This window comes from Equus quagga, chromosome 14 (genome assembly GCF_021613505.1).
Source record: "Equus quagga isolate Etosha38 chromosome 14, UCLA_HA_Equagga_1.0, whole genome shotgun sequence".
NCBI classification, from domain to species: Eukaryota; Metazoa; Chordata; class Mammalia; order Perissodactyla; family Equidae; genus Equus; species Equus quagga.
Window position 1 is genome coordinate 36,768,856 of NC_060280.1, and position 16,504 is coordinate 36,785,359.

The window sequence follows — 16,504 nt, forward strand, 5'->3', positions numbered from 1 at the left end:
GCTTTAGTCTCCCACTCCTCTAGGTGTTAAAATTTTTTTGTCTACCAAACATCTGCACTTATTAAACAAAAATTATTTTACCTTCCCATTTTTCTTAATCAAAGACATTATTAATCAAAGACTGACAATCATTGCCTCTGATCATCGTAAGAATACTAGTGTGACTGCACTAGGCTGGTAAAAGTCCAGCCAAGAGCAAAGACATTTTGGTTGGTCCATCGGGATGCATTTCACATGTGTGTAGAATTTCAGAAGAATTGCTGCACTGCTGCCTTTGCATGCCACTTAGGCAGCCAGAGATTGGACTCCGGAGCCTGTGGTCTTAACCAATTCCCTTTTCAGAGCAAGTAACTGAGGCCTGAAGTAGTAAAGGGGCTTGCCTAAGGTAAAAGAGTAAATCTGATGTAAACTCAAAGTTTTTGTTTTTGTTTAACAATTTTTAGTCAAATAGACTTTCCATTATACCAAGACTTTTTTTCAAAAGAGTCTTATTTGGAAAAAATAAAAAACCGAGGTCACACATTAACATGAAGCTGATGGCTGCAATATAAAGAAGTGGGAATGTCTTGTTGTTGTATAAACTCATCTTGCCCTAAGGGATGATATCTATAAATCTCCTCCTAAGTGGCACTAGCCCTAGAAGCTAGGAGTGGCTATCACTCTTGGGTGCAGAAGATGCTGGGCTAAATCCAGGGATACTTTTCACAGTGTCTGTTTTGCTGCAGATGTCAAGAAGTCAGATAACTCTGGATCTTCTTTGACTTCTCTGGTCCATGCTGGTTTGTCTTCTCTGAATTCCCTTTGCATTTGTTGTAGCAATGACTGAATTTAAGCTTTTATCCTCTAAAATATAAACTTGTTTTATCTCCTTGCTTAATCTTTGAGTTCTTTGAGGGCAGAGATCATGGCTTGTTCATCAGAATATGGTGTGGAGCCTGACTCAACATGCATTTGTTGAATGAATAAGTGAATGAATGAAGAGCTAGATAAATAAACGTAATTATGATATAGTTGAAGACAGAAGTCAACAAAAGCCATCATGGGAACACGAAGGTAAAAGTAGATTGGAGGTGGCAGGGTCAAGAGACATGGGAAAGCTTCTCATTGCCATGGGGTGAAGGCAGGGAATATAAGTCACATGGAGGAACAATATGAAAAGAACATCACTTTCGTGTATGCCCTTGATTTCATGCTCCTCTGAAGAGTCTGCTATGTATGTGCTAATAAGCTCTGTGGTTTGATGTGGATGATGCACTTGAGAAATAATGTGTGTGATGATGTATCAATGCCTAAATGTGACAGCTGTCATACTTTGTTCCAGCTGACCTAGCATTCACTCCTCCCTGGGAAATGGGCAATTCATTCCAGCTTTGCTCCTGAAGTAAAGCCCTCAGAAAAGAGTGAACTGACACAGTAAACATCTAGCGTTTACTAATACGATCACATTGGTTTGAATGTCACCATTCCTGTACTCGAGACCTATGAATATGGCTGCAGCAAATTCTGTCAGATTCACTGTCCTCCTTGTGGAATCTGCCTTCTGTATGTTTAATTTTCCTTGGTGATAAGTGGCTGTGACAGTGTCCTAAGGCAAAACTAAATAAGTCATCTCGCAGTTGCGGAAGGAAGTAGACCCTCTCCTACAGGCACCATATGGGACTATCTCCCAGTATCACACTGAACCAAATGTACAACTGCTGCTTCCCCCTCAGGCCTCACTACCCCAGAAGCCATTTATCCCACTGCATGTTTATGATATGAAAACTTATTTTTCTTTTTCTGAAACAGGTCTTTAAGATGCTGATCCTAGGAGGGGAGGGGCATTTTTCTATTCTTCTTATAAGTGTTAGCATTACTGTAACATATATGAGGCTCTTTACAAAGATTGTAAATCACTTTTACATAATGAAATTTATGGTTGCTTAATTCACTTTGTGCAATGCCCAACACAGAATCCTACACGAGGAGAAATTTAATACATGCTATTGGGGATAATACTATCAAGAACCATTATTTTATCATCAACACATATTTTTCCATGTACCAACTTTGGCAAAGCCTTTTATGGTATAATTTAATACTAAACTCATGGGGCTGAAGGTACTGTCAGTGACCTCCTGATTTTATTTTTTCATCTTGGGAAGAACCTTTGTCCATATTTTATTTATCGGAATATATTTTGCTTTTAAGATACATCTCTGGCCATTTTCCCAGAGATCAGCCACGTATTTAACTCAATTCTCTTAGACTGCAATTCCAGCTACTGCAGCTCGCTTCGCTTCTTCACCCTCAGAGAAGGTGCGGAACAGTCAGTCGATACCCTCTGCAACTAACTGCTTTCACCTCTGGGACTTGGTAATTTCATTTTCTTTGGTCTTTTCATAAACACTGTTTTCCAGTACTTTGTGGTTCACTTATGAACCGTGTCAAATTCTTCAAGGTCTTGAGGCCCAGATAGAGGCATATTTGAGCCAAGTTCTTGCAGCAGACGCACTGGCATTATCTCTTGTGACCTCTTAGAAAAGGTCCTGTTGATGTGTTTTGTGATGATAAAATAGTTTTATTCTTTTTAAAAGGAAGTAACTTGAAATCTTTCATAGTAATAATAGCTACTGTTTCGTGAGTGCTTACCATATGCTGAAGATCGTATGGAGAGCTTTACATTCATGATCTTGTCTAACCTTCACACTAGCTCTGTGAGGTACATATTATTAATGCGCCTAGTTGAGAGGCAAGGAACTAAATTTTACAGAGGGCAAGCCCCTTGTGGAGGTCACGTTACTGATCAGCGGCAAAGGAAAGAACCACACCTGGCCTGACCACTTTTCAAGTCCCCGCTCTTTCCCCCTTTGTTCTGCTCCTTTATGGCTACTGCAGCCTCATGTTTGTGCAGGAGTCGTCTACAAACCAAAGCCAACGATGTCTATTAAGTTGCCACAGAAACTGTGTTACTTTATAGTCAGATCATGAATATCTGCCCAATTTGCTTACTGCTTTTTGAATGAAGATATTTTACAAGTCCTCTGAAAAATAACAAGTCCAAATCATGTATTTTACCCTTGTTTGTAAAGGCACAGGCATGGAGCTATTGGTTAAGGTGATAGATGTTTTACTGCCGTGCTACTAAGAAAACTCCCTATTAGGGGCCAGCCCAGTGGTGCAGTGATTAAGTTTGTGCCCTCTGCTTTGGTGGTCTGGGGCTCGCCAGTTTGGATCCCAGGCGCAGACCTATGCACTGCTTATCCAACCATGCTGTGGCAGGCATGCCACATACAAAGTAGAGGAAGATGGGCACAGATGTTAGCTCAGGGCCAATCTTCCTCAGCAAAAAATAGGAGGATTGGCAGCAGATGTTAGCTCAGGGCTAATCATCTTCAAAAAAGAAAAAAAGAAAACTCCCTATTAAAGATAGTGCTCTCCATACATGAGGTTTTAATTAAGGGACATAAGAACTCTATGCTAGAACAAAGTGAAATGTCAATGGGAAGAGTCTAAAATACTGTCTGCTCCCTCTATAAAAACCCACACATTTAAAAAGCTTTACCAATGAAACTGCTCTCAGAAGTAAGAGATAATTCAAAGACAACTGCTTCCTATCTTTTGGAAAACAAAACAAAACAAACCAACCTACCTTCAAAACAACAAAAGAAAGCAAAAAAATCACACGCACCAAAAACAACTTGTAAAATGAAAATAAAAGTCAAGAAACATTAGTGAAGACATTTTAAGAATTACTGACATTATGTCTCTAGTGGTTCAAAGAAACTTTAATATATCTTTATAAAAAGGGAATGCTTGAAAAAATCAGCAATGGCACTTCCCATCTGTAAGCACTTATGATGAAGAGCTGTTCACAATTTGCTGTGTCATGTGGAACAGGGGCTGGAGGAAGGCCTCCAGGGCCCTCCACTTACATCAGAGGTTCCAGAGACTTGGGCTTAATGAAGATGGCAATGGGGTAGAGCTGGGCAACTTGTAACCGCTTGATAGCATTTCCTGATACGTCAAGTATACAGTGTTTGCCCTGGTAGAAAGAGAAGAAAAATATGGAGTTAACCCAGAAACAACGATCATAATCCAACCAAAAAAAATACTCTAAGTATGTTTTAGAGGAAGGTAAGGGGTACTGCATTTCTAAAGGTTGAAAAAAGATCATTGCAAAGCATAAATAAGTTGATACACAAGGTCATCACTGAATGCTTGCAATAACTCATATTTATTATTCCCTTACTAAGTGTCTGCCACTGGGATAGACATTTTACTTGTGTTATCTCAGTTAACTTTATTTTCTTAAATAAATACCTGATGCTTTGCACAAAGAAGATACACAGCCATATGCAATATGACTGATCCATTCTCACGAAACTCTCATAAACCATCTCCAAAGACAATTGTCAAGAAGAAATTCCCTACCTGGGAGGTAGGTATTATCAACTGCATTTTGCATAAGAGAAGACTAAGGCTTAGAAATATTAACTAACTTGCCCCAAGTCTCAGTGCTAGGAGGACTCACCCAAGTCTTGAGCACTGACAGAATTGTTGGTTGTAATAAATAGATACCTCATTGTCTCACTCTGACCAATGTTAAATCTGGAAGAACGGTAATCATGTGAATTTAGAAGAACTCCATAAACATTTGTTGAGTGCTTACATGGATCCCGCCCTTGATATGCTCAGTCTGGTATAGCAGAGGACAGACACGAAAAGAGTTACCTTAAATCTTATATCTTAAATGATGAGAGAGAGGCTTGCACAGTGTATGTAAATTTCTTGTTTGTTAACAAATAAAAACCCTATTACATTATAGTACACCTCATTTAACTTGGCTTCCCCTGCAATGAATGCACAAAGCAAGGAGTTGTTTTATAAAGTATTTCTGGAAAAGCAGATACATTTGCCACACATCATATTCTACCCCCTGGAGAGGAATGGCTTCATTACCCTGAGGCTGGAAGAACTTTTCACAAGAAGAGAAAAAGCATATTTTGCACATAGGACAGTCCTAAATCAATAATAGGGGATAAAAACTCATCTATAATATCCACATGAAAACAAAGAGTTCAGTGACTACTTGAGCTCTTATAGGAGAAACACACTAGGATAGTTTAAGCCTTTATCACTTAAGTAGTAAGTTCCAAGTTTGCTATCTGTGAAATGCAGCTGCTATATAAAATGTCTAAATGCTGTTTGATTATTCACCAGCCAAAATATTTCAAGTTAACAAAGGTTGTATCTACATTTTCAAAGAGGAGAAGAGATGTAATTATCCAGGAAACAGATTAGAAACAGTATGATGGAGCTCACAGAACCTAACTTTTGAGAGAGAGGAAAATAGACATAACTTCCTACTGTATTCTCAGATAAACATTAAAATTTCTTATTTAATTGTTTTAACCAGTACATCAAAAGTGGGAAAAAAGGTCGTGTCCAATGAAATCAACCCAGCAAATATGAATTATATAACAAATATGATTGGCTTTCAACTCTTTTTTCCTCCTATGAAGTTGGTTCTCTATGTTTACAGATTAAGATCTATAGGCCGATCTTAAAGCCACACTCGAGTGCCTTCCTAGTCTATTCTCTCTTGAACATTCTCCTCTTTTCCATGCCCTTGAAATTATCAGCAGGAAGGGAATTGCAGCATCTCTAGCTCCTCTAAGTTGGAATTTCTGCCAGTTAACAGGCTAGGCAGTCCTCCCCATCAACCTACCCCTCCACCATGAAGACTTCAAGTTTTTAGGGAGATAAAACAAAACTCCTGCTAACAAAAAGAATTGAGGATTCTGATCTAAACAACCAAGAATAATAAAGCTTCCTTAAATTCAATGTTGTTTACTAGGGCCAAAGATAGGTGAGCAAGGACAAAGTGAATCTCCATAAACTCAAAATTGTTAATTGCCTTTAGGTTTATAGCACCCCCTGCCCCCCGCTCACATTAGTCAACATACTTTATTGAGATTAGAACAAAGATTAATGACCTTGCTCTAAAGTGATTCTCTGCTTAGAGGTCTTAAAAGGAATATTTAATCAAAATTTACAACTGCAATCAGGAAAGAGTAATGACCAAAAAATGCAGTTTGCCACCTGGGAATCCTCCTCAGGGAAGGTACAAGATGATTGGTAAACATACCCTTTCAGCTACAAATCTCACAGACTGCACACTGGTTCCATATAAGTTGTCATTGTACTGGCCAGCTTCTATAAACTTGTGCTCTTGGATGTCTTTCTCCATTTGTTCTCTGGAAATGACAAAGTGATAGTCTCTGCCATCTACCTCGTAGTCACGCTTTGGCCTCGTAGTATCTTTATAAAACAAAAAAATAATGAAATTAAGGTACATTTATACTCATAAATTTCATTTATACCTATTTTCTTCATCACACCCTCAACACAGATATATTAAAAATATGTAATACGATAGCACATGACATAGTAACAGGTATCTGTCTTAGCCTTTTACTGTAAATAGGCAGAAAACTAGACAAAATACATGGAAAAGCTATTTTCAGGCATCAGACAAAGGACAGTGCAGGGCTGTGATTCTTGAGAGAAGAGAAACACATGAGGGGAACTCTACAATCACTTCCATTTCCCAATAGAGGGTCCAGAGGTCACATAATGCTAGGAGATGCTGGAGTTTAGCCAGAACTGAGCATTTGGTTGAGATCTCAGAAAGCCCACATATTAGAAGGTTACTCTAGACTTACTCCAGACTCATCTTCACAAAGTCTAAAACCAAGTCATAACTGGGAGAAGTTGATCTGCCCTTAAATTATTATCTGCCAGCACAAAAACTTAATATTCTATAAAGGAAGATAACAAAATCCAGACTCTCAACAATGTAGCATTACAATGTCCAGCACACAATAAAAGATTATAGGACAAGCAAAGAAGCAAGAAAATGTGTTATATAACCGGGAGGAAAAAAAAAAAAAAAATAGACACACAATATAGGTATAGTCAGGAGTTTTAAAAGATGTAAAATGAGATCTTCCAGTTAAGGTGTGACTAAATGTTATGAACTTCAACCATGGTTACAGGTGGCTAAAATTCTTGGTAAGAAGAGAAGGGAAAATAATCTATCAATATGAATAAAAACTTAACATATTTCCTATCTTTGACTCAGATATTCTCTTTCTAGGAATCTATCTTAAAAATTAATGCAAACTTTAGGTAAAGCTTTATCCTTAAAGATATTCATTATATTAATTTATAAATTATAAATAATAACAATTATATTTTAATTATAATTCATAACAGTGAAAAGTAGAAAACTAAAATACCCATACATGAGGAATGATTGACATAATCATTGAAAATATTTATATAAAATTTTAAATAACATTAAGCAAAAAAAATTGTGTATATCTCATATGTACCAAACCACAAGAGAAAATGCATGCATAGGAAGAAAGAATGATGGAAATTTATAAAAATATTAACAGTGATGTTATCTTTGGGTACTTGGGTGTGGGATTCTGCATGTTTTTTTATTTTCTCATTTAACTTTCTTTTTAGCATTTTCCAAGTTTGGCACAGTAAACATATATCAATCATTATAAAATAGTGCTATTATAAAAAGAGAAAGAGAAGAGAGTTTTGGTGGAGGGGAAAGTGGAAATGGTGTTTAAGGATTGGTTCTGAGCTTTTTCTTTCAAAAGGGGAGGAGCAAACAGGAAGCTACTATGAACAGACTAGGGTTTGACTTGATTGTTTTTATCTAGAGTCTTTCTCAGGATATGTACTATGGCAGGATCTCTTCCCAGAACCTTTGCTGGGGACAGTTTCATGAGATATCGCAATCATCCTAGCTCTTGTGTGCCCATGTATTGCACACATGCAATTCCTGCTATTCTTATGTATTCCAGGTGACATTTGCAGCACTGAAATGTAAGAGACACTGCTAAACATAAAGCTTAAAAATTGTAGAGTGAGAAAGAAATATTTGTTGGGATCAGATTTAAGAGCTTAATTAAATTAAAATTTCCTAGTGAGTTTGTCTATATACACAGGAGATGTCTATGCATTTTTTTTTGAGATACGGTGAAAGTAAAGATAGAAGTGGGTGAGTGGGAAGTATGGTGGGGTGGGAGGAGGTGGAAGAGGTATAATCTTACAGGGTTATGCCTAGAGTGATACATCAGGAGACCTGATGGTTGTCCATAATGACAAGAAAGCAGATTAAAGTCTGTAATAGCCTAGAGGGTGGATTTAAGTTTTATACACCTTCTTGTCTTCATCCTCCCAACACTTAGGCCTGATAAAACCCATGGGAAAAGCTATTTTGTTTTGTGATTGACATATGGCCCTGCAGTAATCCTGAGATGATTTTAATATATGGCTTCTATGGGAAAAGATGCTTCAGTAGCATTTCAATCAATCTATAATAACATACTGATGCCTATCCTAAATCCTATGCTATTTTAAATGCTATGGGAGTTACAAAGAAAGGATGCATCCTGCCTTCTGGGGACCACAGTCAGTTTGGAGAACATCGTTATACTTACAATACATGGCAGCATAGATGAGAAGTGTTAGGCAGAGAAAATTAAATAAGATACTCAGATAATAGGTAACTGATAGTATTTGAATCACTGTAGAGACTATTGGAGGAATAGAATTATTACATTTTATAATCTCAAAAGGAGACAGCTTTTTTCCTACAGAAACTGGAAATGATACTTACGAGGCACACAGGAGCCAAATTTGTCAGGGAACTCAGATATCAAGTCGTCATTGATCCGATCCTTCATGGGGCCCAGGATAATCACTGGCCGGGTATAGTTTACTGCAGAGAAGGAAGGGAAGATGCAGATGAGGAGAAAGACTTGGAAATGACTACAAAACTGTCCTGCAAGGGTGATTCTTAAGGCGAAATTGCCAAACAGTAAGAACTGCTGAGGGCATTACTTCATGGAATAAATTGCCCAGATAGCCTTGCATAGGGAAGTTTATGTTTAACACTGTAGGCTGGCTATGCCTACTTTCTGGAATTTGCTAACAGGGAAAAGCAACTGCAGTATCTGTCAATGAAAGGAAACATTTGGAGGGGGTTTGCTTACTCTTAGGTTATGCCCACACAATGTCAAAACAACTACTGAATTTAGTCAATTGAGTGGGAGAAAAAAGATTCCAAAGCAGCTATTTGACCATTGTTCAGACAATGATTTTAAAAAGTAATTGTTAGTGGTAATGATACCTTATGCTTTTATAATTTTTTTCCTCGGCTCAAAATACTCTTCACACTCTGCTGGGGTTTTCCCAATTCCTTTGTATCATGGAGTTAGGAGGAACTCTAAAATTCATTTGGTACAACGCCTCATCGAATGCTTGAATTTTCTCTGCAATATCATTGTCAATAGCCAGTAGCCTCTGTATAAGGCTTCCCAGAAAAGGAAAAGCAGCCCACAGATGGCCTGTGTCTTAGGACAGGTCTCCTAGAAAGCCCTTCTCAATACTGAGCTGATGTCAGTCTCCCAGGAGATTTTATCCATTGGCCATAGAGGTGGGGCTCTTTACTGATTTGGATGCGCTCCTTCCCATTAAGGACCACTCATCTGGAGGGCTGCTCCATTCTCTTGGGAGCTGTCATTGCCCATGCTTTGAAAGGGAAAAAGTTTGTTTGTTCATAGGGCCAAAGAGAGAGCAAGTTCTGGTTGAGTATTAAGCAGAGTTTATTTTCTAGTCCTCCAAACTTTCCCTCCTGTAATGGTGTCACTTGTTGTGGCTTGGAAGTCAGAAACCAGAGCACAGTGGGAAACTTACTTTCCTGCCTTGTGACAGGCTCATAAGAAAGAATGAAGTCTTCTTGCCCTCCTGAGAAGAGAAGAAAGAAAAATTACAGTGGACTAACAACCAGTCATATGCCACAGCTACAAGCCCTGCTCTGAAATACAGGAAACAGACACAGTTAAGAGTTAATTTTCCTTGCTTTCTCTCCTTGAACCAACCCCAAATCCCTTCATCCTCATAAAACTCTTAACACTGGGGCTGGCCCAGTGGCGCAGCGGATAAGTGCACACGTTCCGCTTCAGCGGCCCGGGGTTCGCCGGTTCGGATCCCGGGTGTGGACATGGCACCGCTTGGCACGCCATGCTGTGGTAGGCGTCCCACATATAAAGAAGAGGAAGATGGGCAAGGATGTTAGCTCAGGGCCCAGCTTCCTCGCGAAAAGAGGAGGTTGGCAGCAGTTAGCTCAGGGCTAATCTTCCTCAAAAAAACAAAACAAAACAAAACAACACTGTTACACTGTCAGGTTATCGACAGTCATAACTCTAAGTAACTACTGGAGGCTAGATACCTGCAGCTCAGCAGGGCAGTGACCTATGAGACTGCTTTCCGTCTGACACTGAGAAATGGAGTGCCACGGCCTCTACACTAAGCATCATTACTTAAAGGAAACTGTTTAGTTCAAGGAGAGGGTCCATCCAATAGTTTGTTGCCACATTATCAGAATTTCTGGACCTTTTATTTCATCTTCTATTTCGCAAAGAAGCTCATTGTTCAAAGACAAGTGTCTGCTAGTTTCATTTATGATACAACATCTTCATCAGCATATACTACAGGACACTGAGGATTCTGCTCTAATGATAATTCGTCAGAAAAATGCTGAGTCAACTCAAGAAGATAAAAAACTGAGGAGGACTCTAAATCACTGGTAATAATTGCTGCTAAATCTAGCCTTGAAACTTTGGAAAGAGAACTAAGGAAGACAATGTAGTAACAGCGTTAGCCCTTCCACTGTTATTTGCCCCAAGCTTTCTGATTCACAGTGGGCCTCAATTCTACAAATAACCACGGAAAGTAAGTTGGTTTTAGGCAATCATTTTTTCAGTCATCTGTTTTATCCAATTGAAGAACCAGGCCTGAGATTAGCTTGTGTCAGCTGCAAACCCAGAAGGGTCTACTCTTTTATGTGCATTAGGGCTAGGACTGACTTTCCTTTGGTGGAGAAATAGTTTAGGGTTGTTGAAAAGGACTTCCTGTCTGCTGTTCTATAGAGGAGGGGTATCACATGAGGCAGTTTCTCCTGAAACCAAAGGGCAGCGACTCTCATTGCTTTGTCTCCTCATCACTCCTGAAACACTTTCGCAGCCTGTCAATGCCACGTGCTCCTCCTTCAATAGCCAGAGCATCATGTGAGGTGAGTTCATTTCATAAAAGGAGTTAATATCACAGACACTTTTGATAGTGAGAATGATTTCAGGAAAGTAAGCAATACGAGGATAAAGCTGTGAAGTGCAGATGTCTTCCCTGGAGACTGGGCAGCTGGAGTGGGGTGGGGTTGGGGGTGTCTTACTTTTTCAAGAATGAGAAATGGCACCAGGCCTATGTCACATCCTACCTTACCCTCAAGCAGGGCCTACTCTTAAAGTGGCACTGCTATGCCAAGCTACTTCCTAAAGGCCCAGAGAATGGGCCTTGATTCTCCTTCTAAGTGGCATTTACTCGTAGCTGCCCCAGAAGTGTTCAGGGGACATTTCCACATCTGGGCAGGGGTTTGGTATATGAAGAGTTAGATTCAAATTTTTTTTTTATTCAGGAAAAAGTGATTCCATTTTAATAAGCTAAACTACTGAAATTTATAGAAGCTAGGCCAATAAACAAATAAATGAAGGTGACTGATTGCTAAATCCCAGTTATCTAAAGCCTGAGATACATAGAGGTCATAGGAATTCAGAAGATATGGGTAAAAATGGTGGCGAAAAAGCATAGCTCTAGGGATAGAAGCATGGCAGACTAACATGGCAGTGTTAGACTGTAACTTTACAGGGAAATCTCCGTGGAATGAGCAATATGTGAGAGGAGAATCCAGACCACGGCATAACAAAGGTTTTAAGCATCAGGTGATACTTATGCCTCTCCACTAGACTGGGAACTCCATAAAGACAGAGATCAATGAGTTTGCATTATGATTTTAGTGGTAGGAAACAGGCCGAGCAGTGAGGCCAAAGATAGGTTCTACTTTGTGCTTCTACCTTTATGCTTTCACTTTGGGAAGTGTAGTTTTCTCTAAATAAATATAATATGTCATGTTCCCATAGGAGTCTCTTTGCAATGACCTTGCAAATCATTCTGATGGGACATTCTAAAGGCAAACCTTAAATAAGACAGTTGGTGTCAGTACATATAATTTGTGATTCAGAAAACTAAGACAAAGCAACATGGATTTGATTAACTTTGTTAGGGAGTTCTGTCGTTCTTTGTTTATCTGTTGCTTGCTGGTTTGCTTTCTAACTTACAAAAGGCACTGGTTCTTGTTCAGAGCAGTAAGACTGGCAGACAGCAGTGGCAGAATCCCTTGAGTCAAGGCCCACTCCGATTCTAAAGACCCTGTGACAATCAGGTACTGTGTAAGGAAGTCTACAGGGAAGCTACGGTGGCCGCTATTACATAATAGCTGTGAACTCAGCACCTTAAACCAGTTTTCACTTTCAGGTTCAAGAATGACAAGCTCTGTGGTTAATGGGAAGGAGATAAGAGGGGGATGAAAAAAAAGTCACAGCAATGAAGGAAAGATAATTCATGTTTGTATGGCACTTTCGAGGCCATGACGGGCTTTCACATCCATTGGCTTTGATTTTTCCCAGCCATTTCATTTGAGGTAGGTGGACTGACGATCCCATTTTACAGATGAAGAAGCTGAGGCTGAGAGACGTTAATGGGGCCTGTTTCCTCAGTTAGTACAAAGTGGAGTCAAGATTTAACTATGGAGTTATCTTTTTTGACTCCTTGTTGAGTATATTACATTGTCTCAAAAAGGCCAGAGATGTAGAATTCTCTGTGGGGGCTGGGATGCAGGAGCCAACCTTACAAATGAACAAAGGATGGGTGGCACAGATAGATAGAGCTGCACCTGGATCAGAGTAACTGAGAGGCCAGAAGGTGCTCCATCTGCAAACACGAACTTAAAAAAAATGCTGCCATGTCATCTCCATAAAATAGTCATTCTTAGTAGTTTTTCTATTTTTTGCTCAGGAGGTGTTGGCACTTAGAAATAACAGCTGACAACAAGGTATAAAATATTACTTGGTCTTGTTTTGGCAACTGCATGGCTGAAAGTGGGAGAGCAGCACAGTGCTGTGTGTGGACGTCCGCAGCTGCCAGAGACTTAGCTGAGGACTTTGTAACTGTCTCCATGAGACACTTTGTGTTTAAACTGGAAGCAAGTCTCAATGAGATGTTCAGAGTAAGACCCTAATATGCCCTCGTGATAGAGAAGAGCAAATTACTGTTTTTTACGAATTTTTGGAAACTGGAAAACAGACAGGAGGGAAGTGGAGACCACTGGTGGTACATTTAATGTTCTAAATTTTGTATTTAGTGCCTGCATTTGATGATTATTAAGGATAATTAGGTTCTTAGAGCCATCCTTTGAATATTAGTGCTAAGAAAGGGTTTGGAATTCATGGTGTTCATAAATAGAAAGTGTGTAGCACATGTTGCCACTCCCCCATTCCATGCCCTTGACAGGCATCACAAATTGATCATTGCCCACATTAGTGCTAAGCCTCAACTTGGCCTGAATACTTCTCAACACAGCTGTCCAGGCAGCTATTACCATTGGTCAGAGTTGGAGTCTTGATTAAAATCTACTTGCCATCTCTGTTCTAACCCAAGCTACTCATTTTACATAGGAGAGACCTGAGGTTCAAAGACATTGATTAATTTCTTCAAGGTCACGTAGTGAATTAGTGGTTCAGTGTCTTGCTAGGATGTGCAGAGGATTAAATCAGTTAATACACATTGATTTCTTAAAATTAGGCTTAGTACATTGTTAAGGCTATATAAAGGTTGCTTCTTATGTTAATTTGATAGTATGGAATGGTTGAAATATACTAGATAAAATGTGAAAAGGCTTGGATTACAAACTACAGGGAAGAGTGAAAATGCATAGGATTCAGCATTAAAATGTCTTGGTTGGACTTGCAGTGACACTGTATTAATGAGGTATGTAGACTCTTGGAGCTTCAGCTTCCTCACCTGTAAAATAGAGTATTAATATAAGATATATCTCATAGTTTTGTTGCAGAAATCAAATGAGATAATAGATGTAATGAAAAATTGCTTTGTACAGGCTAAAGAACCAGAGGAGATATAAAGGCAATATTAAGAAGAGTTGAGAAAGGAGAAGAATACGGGTGCCATTTTGACTGATTTCAGCGGGAAAGTCTTGAGCCTCCTCATTTCAGCACCTCAATTTCACTTAGATGATTTCTTTAAGATCTTTGTTTTAAAAATCCTTCCATAACTGATGAGTATCAACGGGTTAGAAGGATAGTTATCAGCTCCCTCATACCCATAATGATATAAAGGGCTTTACTGAGCTTTTAGGAAGACAGGTGTTGAGCTGTAGAGATTTGCAAGGCCTCCATTATACCTACATGGTCTTTACCACCTCCAACTACAAGGACAATTGAAAGGTAAGATACAAAACAATCACAAATACAAGCCTGCACTTTACTACTTTGTTGACAGACAGAAATCTGGAATTACCACATATTAAGATAGTTTTGAGGTGGCATTTTGCATAATTAGACAATGTGCACAGTAATAAACTGCATTTTAGCTAGTGCTTAATATAGTTGGACTTTGAAAAAACAATTATTCTATAATACTTGAGATGGTGCAACAAATGTCTGAGCTATGTACTAGAAATTGAGTCTCGTTTAAATGCATGTGTGTGTATCTCAGGAAACATATGAGGCTTTCAAGCAGGGTTGGCACAATATACAACTCCAGGATGCAGTGTGAATGTGCCCCCTGGAGTTGTGAAACACAGTGACCTGGGCCTTTGTTTCTAACCACTGACCATTTTTTAAGCCATTTTGCCCCCAGAGTGGACATGGAATGGTGTTAAGAGTAAAAAATAACACCTAGACATCAGTGAAAAGAGGGTCTTTTTTGTATTTGTTTATATTGCTAGTCACAAAACATAAAAGTTAGTCGTGATTACAGCAAAAGCCAAGAATTCAATAGAAAAATGCAGCCTATTTTGATTTCAAAGATGGCACTTTCTGGAAACCATGTCTGTGCAAACCCTCTGTGCCTTTTGTCATGCCACTGCCCTTCCAGAAAGTTTCTTCCTCAAATTATGTAGCAAGTGCCTCATCCTTCCAAAGCTCAGCTCAAAGGCCACTTTCTCTTTGAGTCAGCTCTGAAGCCCCATTATTCTTGGGCCAGACTTTTATCCTAGAAACTGCCAGGCTTTGTGCATTTGTTATTTATTGATCTCTCTCTCCCACTATATGTATGCTGAGTTCCACAGCTGGTTGAGATTCATATTGGGTCTCATGGTGCCTATGAGGAGAGCATGACGTGTAATAGGAGCCAGGTGAATAAATAAATATTCTCTAATTCCTCATATTTCCATCTTGGAGAAAGAAATATCATTTTTTCCTCTAAGCTGTGACAAAGATTCTCACTCTAGTTCATTTATAAAGAAACCAGTCTGAATGGTGACCTTCTAGAAGCTCACCTGAGACCCAAACCAATACAGATTATTAGACTCCATATTTGCTCTAGTAATATTATAGAGACCAGTTCCATCTACTATCTTCTCAGAGATAATTCAAGCTGCTGGCAAGTGCTTCCTTTATTCACTCAATAAACATTTATGTGCGCTGACTATTTGAGAGTGAAAAGAATTATTGATGTCATCTTGGAGTAGCATTACCAAAACTTGTCAAGCAGCTGAAAGTCTTGTCCTAATTTTTATAACAATCATTCTAGGAAGAACATTCCCACCTCTGAAAGAGAAAAGAGAGAGGTCTCTAAAATATTCTAAAAAAGATTTCCAAAGGAAAAAGTAATTCTTATTTATACTTTCCATAAAAGGGATTGAAAGAACAAGGTATGATGTGCTCCCTTTCTATACCTGTGTCTCCAGGATGGAAGTATAACACTTAAAAATTGAAAACCGAACATCAAAGAAACGAGGGCCATTGGTCTCCATGAAACCCAACAAAGAAGTTATACTTTTCCTTATACTAATGAGGGGTACCTCAGGTATCAGAAGACAATCTTTGGTCACTTCTCGGCTTGCTTTCTTGCTTTAAAACAAAATGAAGAGAGAGGGGAGGCAAATGTTTTCCCAAGTTGGACTAATCATAAAATTATGAGTAGGAAAAATGTAAAATGTTAAGGATCATGTTGAGAACAAGAACCCTTTAATTTCTTTCATCATAAGACTTGTCATTCTGTTGGGGAAGAAATTAGGTGGTTCAATATTATTTCATTAGTCAAGGATATCTCATGGGAATTTTTTCTCATTTCATTCTGTGGTATGTTTCATCTCCCTCCCCTGGCCTCTACCTCCATGTGCCGTCTTTCTTCTTTTGTGCGTTTTTCTACTTTCCACCAATCTGATTCTCCAAAGCCTTTCTCAAGATCCAAACTGAATTTGTCATACTCCAAGAACACTATTTGGCACTCCACCTCAAAAAGGCATGGTTTTGTAAAGTACCATGCTATATAATGCGAAAACAAAAAGTATTCTAGTTTT

The 16,504-nt window shown here is 38.9% G+C and overlaps 1 protein-coding gene across 2 annotated transcripts in view; it reads right to left on the bottom strand.

Moving 5' to 3' along the window:
- The window catches only part of DLG2 (discs large MAGUK scaffold protein 2), a 1,814,300-nt gene that overhangs the window by 3,243 nt on the left and 1,794,553 nt on the right, over positions 1 to 16,504 (bottom strand). For both annotated transcript variants that reach the window (XM_046685982.1, XM_046685984.1), the window contains 4 exons: positions 9,766 to 9,816; positions 8,687 to 8,788; positions 6,131 to 6,303; positions 3,915 to 4,024 (listed from right to left, as the gene is read on the bottom strand). In XM_046685982.1, coding sequence (XP_046541938.1) covers positions 3,915 to 4,024; positions 6,131 to 6,303; positions 8,687 to 8,788; positions 9,766 to 9,816 — 436 coding nt within the window. The remainder of the gene's footprint in view (positions 1 to 3,914; positions 4,025 to 6,130; positions 6,304 to 8,686; positions 8,789 to 9,765; positions 9,817 to 16,504) is intronic.